This window comes from Acinonyx jubatus, chromosome A3 (genome assembly GCF_027475565.1).
Source record: "Acinonyx jubatus isolate Ajub_Pintada_27869175 chromosome A3, VMU_Ajub_asm_v1.0, whole genome shotgun sequence".
Classification (NCBI taxonomy): Eukaryota; Metazoa; Chordata; class Mammalia; order Carnivora; family Felidae; genus Acinonyx; species Acinonyx jubatus.
In genome coordinates this window covers 98,348,854-98,367,486 of record NC_069388.1, presented here as the reverse complement: position 1 = coordinate 98,367,486, position 18,633 = coordinate 98,348,854, and the positions used below count along the sequence as shown (strand labels likewise).

Genomic DNA, 18,633 nt, shown 5'->3' with positions numbered 1-18,633 from the left:
TGGGCTGTTGGGTGGATGACAGGGGAAATGGTAGAGAACTGAGAAGGGCCTGGCGGCGAGCAGGTACCCCCAGTGGAGTCTGGATTATGAAGCCAGTGCACTCACACTCCCTCCTGACAGGCTACAGGAGCTGGCTTGGCCTCTGTCCTTTACTAGCTTTTATCCCTAAGAGTGAGGCCACCTTCCCAAAGCTCCCACCTTTGGGAGTCTGTGCTGACGCTCCATGTGCCCTGGACCCCTCCTCTCCCTTCACAAGGCCTTCCCTGGGGCTGTACCTCACATCTGTCCAGCACCATGGGCCTCTCCCCTCTCCTGGGACCATTTCCCCCTGCATGTAAACACCTTAATCGCAGACCCCACCTCTAATTTCACATGGCCTCCAGCTCGGCCCCATTTCTCTTCGATTCTTTACTGCTAGCCCCTTAATAAAGCTGCCCGTACCTGCTAAGGTCACACATATCAAATCAATATGTGTCCTGTGGGAATAAATTTTGCAACTATGTCTACATGTATTAATTGGCATCTAGAATAAGGTAACATGTCCCCATTTCCCTTATTTGATTATTAATGTCTTATTTATATCTCTATGAATTCATTAATCCTCATTTAATCCATGGGTTATAATCCCATATATTCCTTATGCGTTTCAACACTCAAATGGCTTCAGATTTCACACTGGGAGTCCTGGAACTGCTTTTTGGATTGAGCCCTGCCTGATGCACGTTTGCGTCTAGTGATGTTGGTATCCCTTTCCCTCTCCCAGCAATGATCTCCCAGATTTTCATGTCCACTTTCACACGAGTGGCTCGTTGGCCAAGGGTGTGCCCTGACTCAGCTCACGCTAATCTGCGTGTCCCATGCCCTCGGAACATAGTGATGGGTTTCAGATGACACCTGCCCTATTCGAGCCAATGAGAACACAGGAGATATCTGATGGGGCTTCTAGGAAAGAAGTTTCCATTCTCTTCCAAGGGCAGAGAGGCTACCAAAGAACTGTCTTCCCCTCTTGATGACATACTGGAGAATGTAAAGTTTGGACCAATGCGGCCATGGCTGCTGCCAGAAGGAAGCTGGCTGAGATCAGTCTCACTATACAGCCGTGAAAAGACCTGAGAGAATGGCAGGACTGGACCTCTGGGGACACCACTCATTTCTGGATCATTCTGTGCCTGAAGCTATCTATACACTGTTTAATTACTTGAGCCAATAAATTGACTTTTTTATTTGAACCAGAAAGAGCTAAGATTTCTGTAGCTTGCACAGAAAAAATCCTAAGTAATATATCTCCCAAAACAAAAAGACAGCTCCCTGCAGAGAGAAGCAAAGGGTGGGTTTCTGTGCCCTATGACCAAGAACACTCTTACCTACAACCCTGCTACTCTTCCTCATGGTCTGAGAGCTTCTGGGGTACATCCACTGTGTACCCCAGGCTCTCAGAGGACTGTGTCTCTCTAGTGACTGTTCATATGTATTTCATGACCATCTTTGTAAGGGCTGCTAACATTGACCAGTTCGCCATGAAATCCCTAGCGTCTAGAATAGTGTGGGACAAACAATAACCATTGATTGAACGAACGCATGAGTCACCCAAGCATGCCTCTGAGCCCCTCCCCTCAAGTCCACCAAAGGAAAAGAAGCTGTGGCTAAAAGCTTGCATGACATTTATTCTCCCTCAGGGGAAGGCAATGAGAAGTTAGCTGAGAGACACTGGAGGGTCGGCTCTGGATCTGGGAGGGCAGAAGCAGGTGGTGGTTGTGGGAGACTCTGTGCTTCTCCCCAGGGTGGCGTCAGAGACCCCAGAGGCTCAGAGACCTGGAGTGGAGACAAGAGCAGAGAAGTGGGCAGGGGTGTGTGTTGTCCGGGGGATATGGGGACTAGAGCCACCTGTCCCAACAGAGCACACCTGGAGTCACATCCTGGAACCCGGTCAGGGGTTTGTGTGGGTTGTGGGGCTTCAGAGATGAAAACCGCAGACTCTAATCACAGGAAATGGTGGGGACCTCAAAATAGGAGGTGACCCCCGATCTGCCGGCATCAAGTCCCACAGCCTCAGTCAGGGCTACACGAGCTGCCAGAGCCAATCAGGGGCCCTTCCCGGCCCATGTGCTGCAGCCGTGGCCTGATCTGCGGGCACAGCTGAGCAGCCCTGGAGGGAGAGACTGAGAGCCCTCCCTGTCAGCGGGGTTCCTGAGCTCAGCTCTCAGGTCCCTAGTGTCCTGGGCAAAGATGTGACCTGTCTCTCTGATGCCCAGGGATCCCATACTAGGCCGGGCGATGGGAGTTCAATCAGGGCTCTGATGTCTTTGAATATCCCAGTCTGAGGCCGCTTGCTTGGTCTTAACCTCTTTACACGTAATCATTTCATTCAATCCTTGTTGAAAATCAGAAATACGGATTCCTATCCCTTCACAGGAAGGAAACTCAAGCTCACAGAGGTTGAGCTACTTGCTCAAGTCCACAGCTGACCGGAGATGGGGACCTGATGGCACCCCAGGATGGCCTGGAGTATTTCTCAACCGGTTCCAGCTGCAGCCCACCTACCCATCTTCTCCCCACTTTCCACACAGTGGTGGGGGTAACATGTCACTGCAGGGAAGCTTGGTGGGATGTGTATGACAGCTGGATTTCTGTGGGTCGAAACCGTATTGTACATATGTGGGGACATGATGTGGGCCCTCCAGGAATGAGTCCCTGCTGTCACCTCTGCACTCACCTTTTTCAGGTTTGCACATCCTGAGTTTCACACAGATTTCCTCGGGGCTTTTCCCATGAATGATACCCTGGGTGATCTTTTCAACAAATTTATTGATTATATCCTCGCAAATACGATCCGCTGGTTTTAGCTGCCTGCACACCAGGGACGCAACCTGTTTGATGGCTTTCTGCAGTAAGAGCACCATAGGAAGACAGAGAATTCAGGTGAGCTCGGCCCCGGACTGCCGCCCCCTGCAGACCCCAGCAGCTCTAGGCCCTGGGCATGAACAAGGTCATGCTGGGAGGAGGGCCTAGTGCCAGGTGGCCACGGAGCAGAGGCTAGAGAGGCAGGGATCAGAACTCATGCCCAGGCACCAAGGCCCTGGCCCAAGCCTGGCCAGGAGGGGCTCTTGAGAGAAGGACAGTTGACCCTGTAGTGTCCCAGTCCCCTGTACATCATTATCCTGCCCCCCTGCCTTCTGTGTGGAGAACAGCGCCCACGGCTCTAGACCCACAGGAAGGGTTCTGCCTGCCAAGCTTCCTGGGTCCCAGCCTGACGGGGCTCGTGCACAGGGCTGTGTGGCGAAGGTTAGGAAAAGAAAGCACTTGGAGTCTTGGCACATTCCACTTGGACGTATCTTCTCCCACCATCCAGTGGAGAAGGATAAAGCTGAGTTCCCAGGGCTGAGGGTGGGCCCTGCAGGGAGAGGGAGCTGAGCAGGATCAGGGAACAAAGCAGAGGGAGGGAGGGAGGGAGGGAGGGAGGGAGGGAGGGAGGGGGAAGCAGGGCTTCTTGGTGTAACACATCCCTTGTTCAGCAGGTGCTCAGGGCCAGGCAGGGAGCTAAGCTCGTCCACCCCTCAGCTCCTTTAAAGGGCTTCGATAACTTACAAGGGGCGATTATGATCCATCCCACTAAACAGAAAAGAATACTGAGGCTCAGAAAGCATTAAGGGCTTGGCCAAGCCATGCTGCTAGGAATTGGGAGATCTGGGGCATATCAGTCTAGCCCAGGCCACCATGGAACCAATCTCACAAAATTCGTCCCTGGACACACATGGAGGGGCCAAAGGGGAAAGATTCCTACCTGCTCTACGAACAAATTTCCTTTGACAATGGGACGGAAACCACGCATGCTCCTCTTCCTACTTTCACACTCACAGAGCTTCATGATTTCAAGGGATTCTCTGAAGTCAGTCCCAGATACCAGGGGGCCCACAGATCCCCTGCTGAGAAGCCCTGGCCCAACCAGGGATCAGCCCCTTCCTCAGTGTCACCCCTAGTCCTACAAGCCCCACTCATGCCCTAGACCGCCCTGCAAATGGCTCCCCAAATCACAAGCCTCACCTGTGTGATATTATGTCCCACGGCTTTTCTCAGACCTTGGATTGTCTTCTTACAAATACTGCATATGATAGCCAGCTGGTCACCCTGTCAGAAAACAATGCGTTGGGATAGTGTCTCAGACACCCCAACAGCCCTTGGCAGGGACCCAGGAGGAGCTCTCTGGTGTCTCCTAGGCCAGCAGGATCATCTAGATTCTCTCTGTGCTTTCAGGCCTGACGCAGGCTGTTGGTCCCTGCCCACCTTCCTGCTAGTCTTGGTGGGGCTGACACACCCCAGACCCTGCCCCACACCCGCAGCACCTCACCCAGAGAAGCCCCTGACCCATTCTCAACTCTGGTCAGAACCCAGGGGACCCTCCTGGGGAGAGCTCAGCCAGACCCAGGTAGCCCCCCGACCTTTGCCACGGGCACAACGGTGCACAAAACCAGCATCTTCAGCCCACAGCCCTGCCTCCCCACCCCTCTGCCCAGCGAGATGTGCAGCCCTGCCTGCTGCTCCCGGGGAGGAGACAATGTGTGAGGGGGTGGTTATGGGAAGTGAGCAAGGAACCAGCCACCAACCTGGGGGGACTCCAGGACCAAGCTCTCTAAGAACTGCTTTTCCTGACTCAAGTCAGCGGTCATCAAGTCATTGTCCTCAGGGTTCAAACCAGAAAAGGTCAGCCCTGGGGAAGAAACACCATCAGCACCCCTTCACAAGTGGAAGGAGACAGATCTCCTGGCTGGTGGGAGCCCAGGAGGTAGCTAGAAAACAGGCCAGGAGCAGGGATCTGTGAGGAATCCAGGAGGCCTGTCCTTGCGCTCCGCCCTGGAGCAGCTCGGACCCAGTCTCTGTGCAACAGACTCTGAATTCTTTCTGGAAAACAGGAGAAGATTATCTGCCCCCACCCCCGCCCCCCCACCAACATCATCCAATGACCTCTTTTCTCTCTTTGTCTCTGTTTTTCTGTACTCTCTCTCTCTCTCTCTCTCACACACACACACACACACACACACACACGGATTTGGAGATGCTCTAAGAGAACACTACCCTCATCTCCTTTCAGAGGTCGTTCTTTCTCTCTTCCTTCCCCCAGGAGTTCAAATCTGGTGGCCCAGCCCAACCCAGTCTCCAGACTGTCCCTACCCTCTGCTAAGAAGTAGCTGCCAGGATGTGCGTGGGGGAATGTCCTTACCCGGGGTGGCCAGGAGCACTGAGGCAAGGAGCAGGAGGGCCCAGGAGGTCATGGTGGGGCAGCTGCTGAAGCACTCTTCACACCCCGCTTTATGTGGCTGGCCGCCTCGCAATCTGACCTTGTCGGGTCCTGCTCCTCTTATAGGCCTTGTCCCCGTGTCACTGGCTTTACCACAAACACAGACACCAGTTTGTGGAGAAGTGGGGGGAGGAGTGCTTCCTCAGAGACTCCACGCTGTCTTCCACCTCCCCCGCCACCCACACACACCCACACACCCACACACTGCTAGAGCTTTCCCAGTGAGTGGGGGTGCTGGAGGGCAGCAGCTGCCATGATGCCCCCCACCCCCTGCCCTCAGATGAGCTAATGAACAGAGCAATCCCTGCACCTGAGGGCTCAGGTGGGCCCTTGGCCCTGGAGCTTCCCACCCCTTCCCCCTTCCCTCCCCTCCTCTCCCAGGGGTCTATGCTGGTGTCCCTCCACCAGCCACCTCCTGCATCCCTGCTCTCCCCCAACCATCTCAGCCAATGGAGCACCACCAGACCCCGCCACATTTAGAGACAGGTCCCTCAGTGTAGATGCAGACAGCTCCTCCCAGTCCCGCTCTCGGGCTTGGTGATCCCCGAGCATGGACACCACAGACACCCTGGGTCCCCAGCCCCTCACCAGCCTCCTGGCCACCATCACGGAGGCAGGCTTTTCCCTCAGAGCCAGGTTCAGCCCAGCCGTCCCTCACCTGGTCCATAGGGAGAGACAGCAGCCCGTGCGAAGGAAGTGAGCCCCGGACAGGGATCTAGTCCCAACTCCTCAGGTCTGACCCCTCATCTGTGCCATGAAGGTCACTGGCCTCATCTGCAATGAAAATGCAGGCTGTGCAGGTCACATCCACTATCAGATAGAAAATAAGTCATTATTTAGTGTAAGTGTGTCCCAAAGATTGCATGGAATACACTCACACTGAAATGTGTTTGCTGTTTACCTGACACTCGCATTAAACTGGGCATCCCACCTTTTGTCTGGCAAGCTTCCCCCACCTCCTTCGCGGCTCAGAGGAGGAAACTGGGTGCGGAGAGCAGGGGCCCTGACCTCAGCCACATGGCCGGCTGGGGTCCTGCTTGGACTAGAACCTTCCCCCACCTCCAGCTGCTGAGATGGTAGAGGCACACAGCCAGGACCAGCTGGCAAGGCCCCCTCAGCACCTCCCAGCCCCCTGTCCCCCTTCAGTATCTGCTCGGACCACTCCATGCCTTCCACCTGCCCGGGAATCCCATCATGGGCTAGTGCTGAGCCTCAGCCTGCCCTTTTTCTCTGAAATACTCTACTTCCTGAGCCCATTCAGAGCCCTGCTCTCTGCTCAGCTTCTGCCTAGAAGGAAAGAGGGTGGAGTCCAGGCAAGCAGGCCTCCGACAAGCTGGGGGCACCTTGAGCTACATACTCCACCTCCTGGAGCCTCAGTTCCCTTACCTGTGAATTGGGTGTAGTGTCACCTGTTCACAGGGCCCCAGTGACGTGTGTGTGTGGGTGAGGAAGCTTTACTGCCTGCGGTGTGCCAGGTAGACTGGGTCAGCATTCCCCAACGTGGCTTCTGTGAGGCCTCCTCCCATGGGAGGTGAGCAGGTGTTGTCGAGGGGAGTAGAGGTGTTCCTGCTCTCAAGAGTGAATGCTAGTCTAGGAAGGTGCAACAGGCTTCCCTCCCAAGGGACTTCCTAGCACCCTTAACACGCCAGCGTCTCGTGTGGATCCCACAATTTCTCTGGGTTTCCTAACATCATTGGCCACAAAACCTTTTGCTCAAAGAGCTTTGGAGGGATTGAGAGGGAGTAGCTGACCTGGTCATCTTCTCAGGGTGTGTGACCAGGCGGATTGCCAGCTTTGCAGCCAGTTAGAGCGTGGGGGTCAGCTGTCATGGAGAATAAAAACAGACAGACGGGCCCCTCTGCAGACAGACTGAGGCCCTCCTCATTGTCATTCCTTTTTGCTTCAAGGTGGGCAGAGTGGAGGGTGGGGAAGGCAGGCTTGCTGTACCCCATGATGGATCAGACTGGCTTGAGAAAGTTGGGGCTCCTGAATCCTTTCTGCCTGTTCTCTTTGAGCCCAGGAGGTCAAATACACCCACCATCTCACCACACACACGCTCACTCACATCACACTCCTTACACACTCACAGTGACTCACACCCACACACTCTGCAAAGCACTCACACACTAAGTCACAGAGCACACACTCACACACACTCATTGACCCTAGATACACACATTTACATATACACACACACTGACACACTTTGAAGAACTCATAAATGCTCACAGTGGTGTACTTGTGGGCACTCACGTGCAGGCGTGCACACACACACACACACACACACACACACACAGTGTCTTCATTCCTGTCCATTGTGGAAGCCACAGAATGCCAGATTAAGGAGATGGAATTTCAGCATTTTAAGTTCTTTTGTCCACTACTTCTATTTTTATTGAAAAATATGTTGATCAGATAAGAGAAAACAAATACAACCTAGAATTCATCAGGCAGATGTAATGAGCCTGTTGAAGATTCACAGGAATATCCATTCACACTTTAAAATGCATATACTTCAGAATGAGTTTATGTTTATAATTATATACCAAAAAGGCTACTTTTAAGCAACCTTTTTAGTTTCACAAAATATCATGAATATGGTTCCACATCAGTCTATGTAGATTTCCTTTCTCGTTTCCACAGGTTGCTTACTGTTCTACTTTAGGGATGAGCTATAACTGGAGTCCTTTGATTTTGGCCTCGTGCGTCCACCACGATGCTTTCACAATGCTTTCTGGCAGAGCAGAAATTGGGAAAAGCCCTCTGATGGCTGGTGCAAGAGTCTATGTGAGTGATACGACGCCTTCTTCGGATAAGGTCTTCAGAGAAGATCTCAAGATGGCTGCCATAGGTCCTCCATCCCAGATGGGAAAATAGAAAGAATGAAGCAGGAAGGGGTGGTACCTATTTGAGGGAAGCACATGTTTCCCAGAACCCATTAGCCTCCATCTCATGCATGGGTCTCAGAGCTACCCCCAGCTGCAAAGGCCTTTAAGGAAGAAAGCCTTTTGTTGGACTTTCATTGTCACTTCGAACAAAATTGGGATTCTGCCAGGAAGGAGGGCAAGCAACAGGAATCAGTAGGCAGTAGCAGTACAGGCTACAGGAGGACTTCTTGCTAAAAGGCATTTTGAAGGAAGACTTGATAGGATATACAGGAAATAGAGGAGACAGAAGGCCAAAGTCTTACAATATTTCAGGCCTAGGAGGCTGAGGGCTGGTTGGGAAGCAGGAAAAGCAGGAAAAGGAGCTTCTTTGTGAAAAGGTAAGTTTGAAGCGTTGCACTGTGTGCAGCTACAGTGGCCCACGCAAGGGCAGGGTCACTTCTGCTGACAGCATCCCCCCCACCATGCCTAGGACAGCGCTCAGACCAAATGATCAAATGATGTTAGACTGGTTCACCTCAGGTATGGAAACCAGGACTCAGAGGGCCAATGAATTGCCCCAAGGGCACATAGCCTAACAGGATAAGGCTGGGGATGAGAACCTAGGTCTGGCCAACTCCACAGTCCAAGTTTTCCCCCATCTCACACTGTCCCTATCTAGGTATCCAGTGTGGAGCTGCTACCCCTCTCACAGCCAGCCCAAGCATTGCTTCCCGGCTGTCAGCAGGCTTCCTGTTCTCTAACCACATGTACAGACCTCGGTCTAATGTGTGAAGACCACATTAGTGAAGGGGAAAAGCCTCTGGAGGGTGGCTCATTTCTATCTTTGTTGTGGGTATTTGGTAAGACCAGAGAGTCCAGTAAGTTCTTGCCTGGGGAGTTGAGGGATACAGGATGAGGTTCAGTAGTCACAAGCCTCCACCCAAGTCTCTGGAGTCCCAGTGAAGAGCACCTAGACGGGTCCTATTTTCTTCCTACTCATGGGGTCCCCTGGATTGGCCCATTGCAAGTCAAGCCCAGACCCTTCAGGATTTCCTGTGTGAATGTCATTGCTTTGTGTATCCTCTTTAAGAAATCTTGGCTTTCTCCAAGGCCATGAAGGTATCCTCTTGTTTTCTTCTAGGTTTTATAGTTGTTTCTTTTTTTAAAAATATTTTTTAATGTTTATTTATTTTTGAGAGAGACAGAGACAGAATGTGAGCGGTTAGGGGCAGAGAGAGAGAGGGAGGCACAGAATCCGAAGCAAGCTCCAGGCTCCGAGCTGTCAGCACAGAGCCCGACGCGGGGCTCGAACCCACAAGCTGTGAGCTCACAGGTCACACCCCCTCTCTGCCCCAACCCCACTACCTCTCTCTCTCTCTCTCTTGCAAAAGAAAAAAGATGCTCAACATCACAAATCATCAAGGAAATACAAATCAAATGGCTAGAATAAAAAAGACAAGAAATAACAAGTGCTGCTGAGGGTGTGGAGAAAAGGGAGTCTTCACCCACTGTTGGCAGGCTTGTAAATCGGTGCAGCCACTTTGGAAACAGTATGGAGGTTCTTCAAAAAATTACAAATGGAAATACCATATGATCCAGTAATTCTTTTACTTGGTATGTACTCAAAAAAAACAAAAATACTATTCAAAAAGATACATGCACCCCTATGTTTACTGCAGCATTATTTACGATAGCCAAGATATGGAAGCAACCCAAGTGTCGATGGATAGATGAGTGGATGAAGAAGGTGTAGTATATACACACAGTGGAATTTGACTCAGCCAAAAACACAATGAGATCTTGCCATTTGCAACAACGTGGAATAGACCTATGGGTGTCGTGCCAAGTGAAGTAAAACAGAAAGACAAATACCATATGAGCTCACTTATATGTGGAATTTTAAAAGCAAAACAAATGAAAAAACAAAACCAGATCTATAAAAACAGAGAACAAACTGTTGCCTGAGGGGAGCATCTTGAGGAGATGGACACAATGGAAAAAGGGGAGTGGGAGATACAGTAATGGACCAAATCAGTCACAGGCACAAAACAGTCACAGGAATATACGTACAGCGTATGGAATATAGTCAATGGTATTGCAATAACATCGCATGGTGATGGCTGGTAGTTTCCCCTGTGGTGACATACAGACTGTCAAATCTCTATGTTGTACACCTGAAACTAATGTAATACTGTGTGTCAACTATGTTGTTGTTGGGGGGGGGGGGGATAATTAATTAATTAAATAATTAATCAATTGAAAAATGAAATTACACTGCAGATATTTTAATTACTGTAATAATTTATATACCTGGAATAATTTATATACCAGTGTCCTGGGAAGAATCTCAGGCACAGGAACCAAGCTCCAGCAGTGCGGCTGCCAAGGTGACCACAGGACCTTTCCTCAGCATCTCCCAGGTGCAGCCATGGGACAGACCTGCCTTCCCAGGAAGGTTGAGCTGCGAGGAGTCGTTCCTCCTCCCACACTGTGCCAGGACCCTGAGCTTATTCGTGGGGCATGTGGCCACAACAAAATGAATGCAGGGAACCAGAAGTTCATGACAGGCAGTAAAAAGGAAAGGAAATCAGAAGACCATCACAGAAAGACCCAGCAAAGAAAGCACAGGAGAGAAAACAGGGAAGCAGGGTTTGAGTGTGTGTATTTCAGCAGACCGCCTGAAATTTAACTACACACGACTGCTTTCACTTTACAGAATGGCTCTGTTCACTGGACCGAACCAGCGCCTCCATGTTAACTGTGCTCTACTTGGTTATACTTGGGGAAACAGTACTAAATGTCCTCACAGTTGGAATGAGAATAAAAACTCCCTTCCGAATGTTATGGACTACGTGTACATTTCACTAGCATTCATCCATCTTTGACTTTCAGTGACCACTTCCACTATGTTCTATTTCAGGGATGTGTAATTTTAGGCCTCAGGCTCTGGAGGCCTCTGTACTCCAATTATTTACATCTGCCTATTTACTCCAATGATTCCCTTTACTGCCAGCTTTTTGCATTATCCAGCTTTCCTGATAGTTTGTGCAGATTAGCACCTGCATTTCTCTAAAATCACCAACTCTCCACTCAGGTGTCAAAACCTATTTTTATTTCTTTACTGTAATTTCATTTTTTCTTTACAATAATTTTAATTTGGATTTTGGTCCTTGCTGATGTTTTGAGAGATCCAGCAACTGATCAAAGCCTGAGGCACAGAAGCTTTCTTCTTTCACAGTCCTCTCTATGTGAGCATTCAGGATTACTGCCGTCATTTTCCACGGTGATGATTCTATGTTTGGTTTCTGGAACCTCTGGTCAGAAGTTATGACCTCAATACAGGCTGCTGGGGTGACTTCCTCTGTGAGTGAGACTATCCTGTATTTTCCCTTTTCATCCCATCCAATTATAATGTGAGCTCTAGAAAATACTCTTCTCCAAACTGATCCTGTGTTCTCTTGGTACCTGCTTACCAACTCTGCTACTTCAAGCAATCATCCTTTTACTTAAAGTACACATCCAGTGTATTTTGGGAAGACCAATCCCTGGTTGTACTTTGTCAATAGTTTTCTCGTTGCTACGGTTTTAAGAGACATCAAAATACTTGAGGTTGCATTTATCAACTGGAAATGCTGCTTTGTTCCACTTACAGTTCATGATCAATAATAATATATGAATGATTTGGGGACACTGGGCAGTCCAATTGGTTAAGTGTCCGACTTCGGCTCAGGTCATGATCTCCTGGTTCGTGGGTTCGAACACCATGTCCGGCTCTGTGCTGACAGTTCAGAGCCTGGAGTCTGCTTCAGATTCCGTGTCTCCCTCTCTCTCTTGCCCCTCCCCACTCTCACTCTGTCTCTCTCTCTCTCTCTCAAAAACTAAACATTTAAAAATTTTTAATAATTTGTGAATGACTTAACAAATTAGTTTTACCCTTAACACTGATCAAAACTTACAACTACAATAAGAATCCTTTTTAAAATGGGAAAGAATGATGAGCTGGGACGTATAAAAAAGAACTGAACTGAAGGTTTCCCCCCTAAATTTTATACTTTTTCATAATGTATCTTTTGGGGATATAATTCTATTTATTACATAATGTTTTCTTTTACAAATAAAATAACTCTAGGAAATGTGTTTACACTTGTTTGGGAACACTGTATATTACCAATATCACTTTGATTCAATCAGTGAAATGAGTTAACATTTGGCCATACTGATATTTGTGTTACCCAACGAAGTACTCTGTGCAAGCTTTCTGTAAACATGAGATTCACTGTTAACTCTAAATACAAACTTAAGTAAACATTTTTATCAAATAATAATAATAAAAAAAGGAACTCCAAGCAGTAGCTCACCACTCAAAATATAAACGAGAGAGAAGAAAGCAAGAACAAAGACCTTTGGGTGGCTACCCAAAGTCTACCTTTGGGTGGTTAGACTCACCCTTCGTGTTTCCCTCCTTCTTGCTGGAGAGGTTGAAAAGTTGCACTCACATTTCTCAGAACTCATTGCACCTTGGGTCTGGAGGAAATCAGGATCTACAGACAGATGCAACCCTGTGGGGAGTGGGAGGCTGACCCCAAGGGCCGCCTCTCCGGCTCTTTCTGACTGTTTTGGCTGGTAAGCAATGTCCTGGAAATGTGAGGTTTGGGAGAAGGAGGCCTACCAGTACCCAAAGGCTTCTTAAGTTGGGCTTTGCAATCCCCAGACGGCAGCTTTGGATGTGTGTCCTTGAACTCTGAACTCAGGGGCAACCTCAGAGACACCTATTGCTCTAGGCCTATTCCTTGAGGCCCAATCCGGAACCAGCTCCTTAGTCCTACTTAGAGTTTGTAAGGACGTAATTCCTTCTTTCAAGTCCCTTCCTCTTGAGAGCCCTGGTGTTGTCCTGTTTTCTGCACTGAGCCCTGCCTGAGACAGCTTTCATTATCCCTGTAATCCTCCTGTAAAAGACAGAAGTGGCAGTAGACTAACATACTCTACCAGAGATGAGCATCTCCGTCACTGCACTGTGTCCTCTATATATTCAGGGTACCCTGGGAGTGTGGTGAGCATTCATGCATGTGCACACATACACACATGCACATGCGTTTGTTCCTTCTGTTAACCCGATGATTGAAACTGCCAGGGCTGTGGTCAGCAGGATGCAGTCGTACCTTTGAAGAGTAGATCATGGTCAAGGTGACTCAGATTATGCTGGGAGGCTGAATGCCAGTCTTTCCCATCACTCCCCATGTCCAAGTGGAGTTGGGTCAATAATGCAGCCTCTTTGGGCAGGGCGCCTGGGTGGCTTAGTTGGTTAGGCGTCCAACTTCGACTCAGGTCATAATCTCACAGTTTGTGAGTTCAAGCCCCATGTTGGGCTCTGGGTTGCCTGCTCAGAGCCTGGAGCCTGCTTCAGATTCTGTGTCTCCCTCTCTCTGCTCCTCCCCTGCTCACACTCTGTCTCTCTCTCTCTCTCAAAAATAAATAAAGACATTAAAAAAAATTTTTTTAAATGCAGCCTCTCAGTGTCCTTTATGAGTTTCTCTCCATCTTGTTTCCAGAAGCCCCTGTTGTCTCCAAGGGCCCCCTCATGCAACATGATGAGAAATCACTTAAATTGCCCTCGTCAGCCCATGGCTATATCAATTTTCTCTTGTCGCTGTAGCAATTACCATAAACATACTAGCTTAACATAACACCCGTTTAGGGCCTGACCGTTCCTTCTTCTGAAATCTGGGTGGACTCAACCTGTTCCTCTGCTCTGGGTCTCCCAAGGCCAAATCAAGGTGTTGGCTGCTCAGGCTCTTATCTGGGAAGAATCTACTTCCAAGGTCATTCAGGTTGTTGGCAGAATTCAGTTTCCTGGGCTTGTAGGACTGAAGTTCCCATTTGCTTACCGTCTGTCAGCTGAGGGTCGTTCTCAGCTCCTAGAGGCTGCTGGCATTCCGTGGCTCATGACCCCCTCTGTCTTCAATGCCAGCAATAGCGGATCAAGTCCCTCTCTGCTTTGCATCTCTGCAAGTACCATCTTTCTGCGTACCACTGAACACACACATACTCACAAATGCCCACAGCCATCCTTCTGGTTCTTTCTTCTACTCTGCTTGGATCCCCATGCTGCCACCTGCCACTGGAGAGCTCTTTCTCCCTTCTCTGTTCTATCATCAACGAGTTGCTGATTTAAAATTTTTCACTTCTATTTATGGATAGCATGAGGAAAATCTTTAAATTTTTTAGTTACAAAAAGCACAAGGAAATCAAATATAATCATTCCCCATCACCATACCCCACTATTCCATAGCCTCTTCCTCAGGGGAAACTACTGTTAAAACTTTCTTTTATCTTTCCATACAAGCATAGTACACATACATTGTTCCGTTCTTAATTATGGAACGGAAAACATATTCAGGAATGTGCACAAAACAAAATGGGCAGCTGAATTGTTTCCTTTGAAGGAAACATCTCTGTAACCACCACTCTGGCCAAGAACCCTGCCAGCACCCCAGAAGTCCCTTCCATCTCTTCCCTTATGGCAATGCTACCCTGACCTTAATAGTACTCATGACCTTGCTTGACTCTGTAGTAATCATCTGAGCACATGCTCTTAAACACTATAGTCCTGTTTTCTCTAGTATTGTAATGTACGTAAATAGAATGAGACATAATGCATTCTCTTGTGTCTGACGTCTGATCAGCATTAATGTGTAAGAGATTCATGCATGCTATTGTGTGCATGAGGAGTTTGTTCATTTCTATTGCCAGGCACTATTCCACTGTGTAAATATTCCATAATTTATCTACTGTCCTGTTGATAGATATTTTGAGTTATTATCAATTTTGACCTTCTGGTACATACTAATTACCTTTCTTTTTCCAACTTTGAGATATAAAGTACACTCACCTGCATACATTTGTTGTATACAACTTTGTCAGTTTTGTTACATCTCTGCACCTATCAATCCGTTGAGACAGTCAAGAAGGTAGACATGTCCATCACTTCCTTGTGTCTTTTTGGATGGATGGATGGATGGATGCATGGATGGATGGATGGATGGAGTTGATCTGGAAGGAAGAAGTGACTGAAGGAAATCTGAATGATACATGGGTTGGATGCATGGATGGATGGATGGATGACTGGAAGGAGCTCCACATGGTATAGGTTCCTCTAATATTTTGGGTGCATTCTCTGGATACCTCTAAACTACATGTTCCAGACATACTTTATGTATCAACTAACTCTAAAAGCCCTTTCCAATGCTTGGGCAGCCTCCTGACCCTGGAAGCCTGACTGTTGGTTAGAAATGAGCAGCATACCTGCTTTGTGTTTTGGATAGAAGCTCCTGGATGCACCACTCTGATCAACTAGGCATTGCAGTTGGGGAGGGCTGATTCTTGAACCTCTCTGGTGTTCCTGATCAAAACTGAGCTCACACTCCAGACCACATGGTCCCCACCACCTGAGTGATAACTCAGAGTGTGACACAGAAGAGAGATCAAGGGTTTCTCATAGAGTTAGCAAACCTCATCGGAACTGCCCCTGACCAATTTCTCAAGTTCCCAGGCCACAAGAGGGGCCCAGCTTCACCCAGGCCTCTTTTCTCAGATTTTAATTCTTTTATCTCCTTTTCTGCCTCATGTCCATCTTCTATTCATAACTTCACAAACTTCTCATAATCTCCCATCCCAGCATCACCCCTACATGGGCCCCATCCTTTGAGAAGCTCCAAAGTCACTGGCAACTTGCATCTCTGGCTTCTAGGATTGGTGAGACCTTGGATCCAGAGGCCTTCGAAGTGGGCTTCTTAGACCCCTTCTGAGTCCACCTCTCCCCCCCTCACCACCCTCACCTACCAGCTCCATCCCAGAATCACTGACACGACTCTGGCTTCCCCTATGGCCTCACTTGGATATTGGCTTTTGTCAGTATGTACCCTGCTACCTGAATCTTGCCTCGTCCACTGCTCTGTTACAGTGCCTGACCCACTCTTTCCAGGAAAGCAACCTGACAGCGAAGAGCTGTCACAAATGACAGATGCTCAATGGGGACAAGAGGAGGGGAGATGGACTCCAGTGGGGGGAACTCAGAGACCCCCTTGGAGGATATGGAATTTAATCTGCATAGAAAAGATGGAAAGATTTGGCTGACTTCCTTCTTCTCTTGCTTTCTCCCTTCTTCCTTCTTCCCTTCATTCTGTCTTTGGTTTAGATTATTTGGGCTGCACACAAGAAATATCTCACTAGAAACTGTATGAGCAGTCACAAAGCATTCAGAATTACTTAATTCTGACAGGTCAGGACTCCGAACTGTTTCTCTGGGCTTCTCCTGTCTCTCCTTCCTTGGGACAGTATGGTGGCTATCACTCCAACATCACATCTTTGCATGGGCATGTCCACAGGGAGAAAGAAGCATTTTGTTCCCAACTGTCTTTTAACAAGGAAGGACACATTGCTCAGAAATACACCCACGTTTGCAGCCCCCGGAGGACTTCTGCTGGACCAGAACATGAACACATGTTTACCCCAAAGTAATTACTGGTAAAGGGGATGGGCTTAACCTAATCATGGAGCAGACACTAGGGCAGAGACTCAGCTCTCCTAATACCCAGAAACTGTGTTCTTCCCAAAAGCCTCTATAGAGACCGTTTTTAGGCAAACAGGCTTGAAAGATGGAATGAATGTATAAAGGGCCCACAGTGACCACCTGGCTGAATACAGAGAGGCCCACGGGGCGGCCCACGGGGCAACCCACCTCAAAATATCCATAGGCCCCACTGAACAATGGGCTACTTACAACCAGGCACAGTTACCAAATAACAGAAAATTCCAAATATTGCCATCCCTCCTCACCTTCCCTCTTTAAAAACAGCCTCCTTCCACTACCTCCTTGCAGGCAGCCTCTCCTCTGCTGTCCTGCACGCCACTCACATGCAGTACATTCGATAAACTTCTGTCTCCTTTGTTCTGCCTCTGGTGAATTCTTTCACCTCCCTTGCCACCAGCTTGCACTCACTGGTTGCCCCACATTTGGGGGGTGCCCATTCTATAGAGAGACACCCCCTTTAGACACCACAGCCTCTACCTGTATCAGACCCTTTGGTCACACGCACAGCAACGCTGACCAGTAACCATGAGGTCCTGTACGTGGCAGATGTTAATTCGGATTTGCAAGCGTAGGCAAAGGCTGTTGGTGTAGGAGACGGAGATGGACGGGCTGAGTATGGTGGGCAACTGTGTGCTTTCTGAGAGCTCCCTTGCAAATTACCAGACTGAATGAATTAAAACAGAAGAAATGTATCCCCACATGGGGCAGAGGCTAAAAGGCCAGCCATCACCACACACTGAGCCCCATATTCTGCAGTCACTATTTGCAAGGAGCCTCAGTTGCCTCCTCCATCGAATGAGAACAAAAGAAGCCCCATACCAGCCCAGCGTGCTCCCTCCCAGGCCTTTGCAGGAGATGCTCCTTCTGCCCGGACCACTTCTCCGATCCCAACACCCATCTGACCAGCCCAACTCCTAGGCTTCCTGAAGTCTCTGCCCAGTGGTCCCGCCACCACCACCGCCCCCCCCCCCCACCCTGCCAAGAGAGCCTCCCCTCTCTTCCCGGGCCTAGCAGCTGCCCCTACTCTAATCACTGCTCTGTGGCCCCCAAGGCACTTGAAGTCCACAAGGACAGTGACCACTGTGCTTCCAACTCCCAGACCATTAACCAGTATTTGGTCAAATGAATCAATCAGTGAGAATTCTGTTATACACTCCAAGCTTCCCTGCCCTCCCTCCCTCCCCAGGGAAATTCCTTCATTGGAAAGAACTTAGAAGAAAGAAGCAATGCTATGAGGCCTCCCAAGGTGGTATTTCCAGGCATTCCCTGGGTTTTACCCCTAAACCATAAACTGCATGGGAATAAATCAAGTCCAGATGGGGATGGGGATGGTGAGGGACAACAGTCTTAAGCCCCTGGTGAGCAGCCCAGAGCCTGTGCTGAGCAGCGATGTCACATGGACGCAGCCCAGAGCCACAGAGGAGTGACAAGGAAGTGGGCTCTCGCCTGCATCTCCACACGGACACCCCAGAGATTTGGTCATAGAACCTGTAACAGCACATACCTGCTGTCCGTGTCAGCCCCCAGTTCTCTCTAGCCCAGACTCCTCACGTTTTCCACAGAGAATCAAGCCTGGCAACTACACTGCACTAAAAATGAATTCATTTACTGGGGAGCCTGGGTGGCTCAGTCAGTTGAGCATCCAACTCTTCATTTTGGCTCAGGTCACGATCTCACAGTTCATGGGATCAAGCCCTGCCTCAGGGCCTGCTTGGGATTCTCGCTCTCCCTCTCTCTCTGACCATCCCCTGCTCATGTGCACGCATACTCTCTCTCTCTTTCAAATAAGTAAGTAAACTTAAAAAAAAGAAAATGAAATCATTTTACAAAAGAAAAGGAAAGAAAAAAGAAAAACAAACGTTGCTCCACCCCAGCTGGCTTTC

At 49.1% G+C, this 18,633-nt stretch overlaps 1 protein-coding gene across 1 annotated transcript; it reads right to left on the bottom strand.

Moving 5' to 3' along the window:
* Positions 1-1,629: 1,629 nt before the first annotated feature.
* LOC128311368 (antimicrobial peptide NK-lysin-like) lies at positions 1,630-5,493 on the bottom strand. The gene is made up of 5 exons (XM_053201371.1): positions 5,216-5,493; positions 4,602-4,705; positions 4,042-4,125; positions 2,714-2,882; positions 1,630-1,812 (listed from the first exon to the last, which is right to left on the bottom strand). The coding sequence occupies exons 1-5, from the start codon at positions 5,265-5,267 to the stop codon at positions 1,805-1,807; spliced, it is 417 nt and encodes a 138-aa protein (XP_053057346.1). The 5' UTR covers positions 5,268-5,493; the 3' UTR covers positions 1,630-1,804.
* Between the last annotated feature and the right edge of the window lie 13,140 nt (positions 5,494-18,633).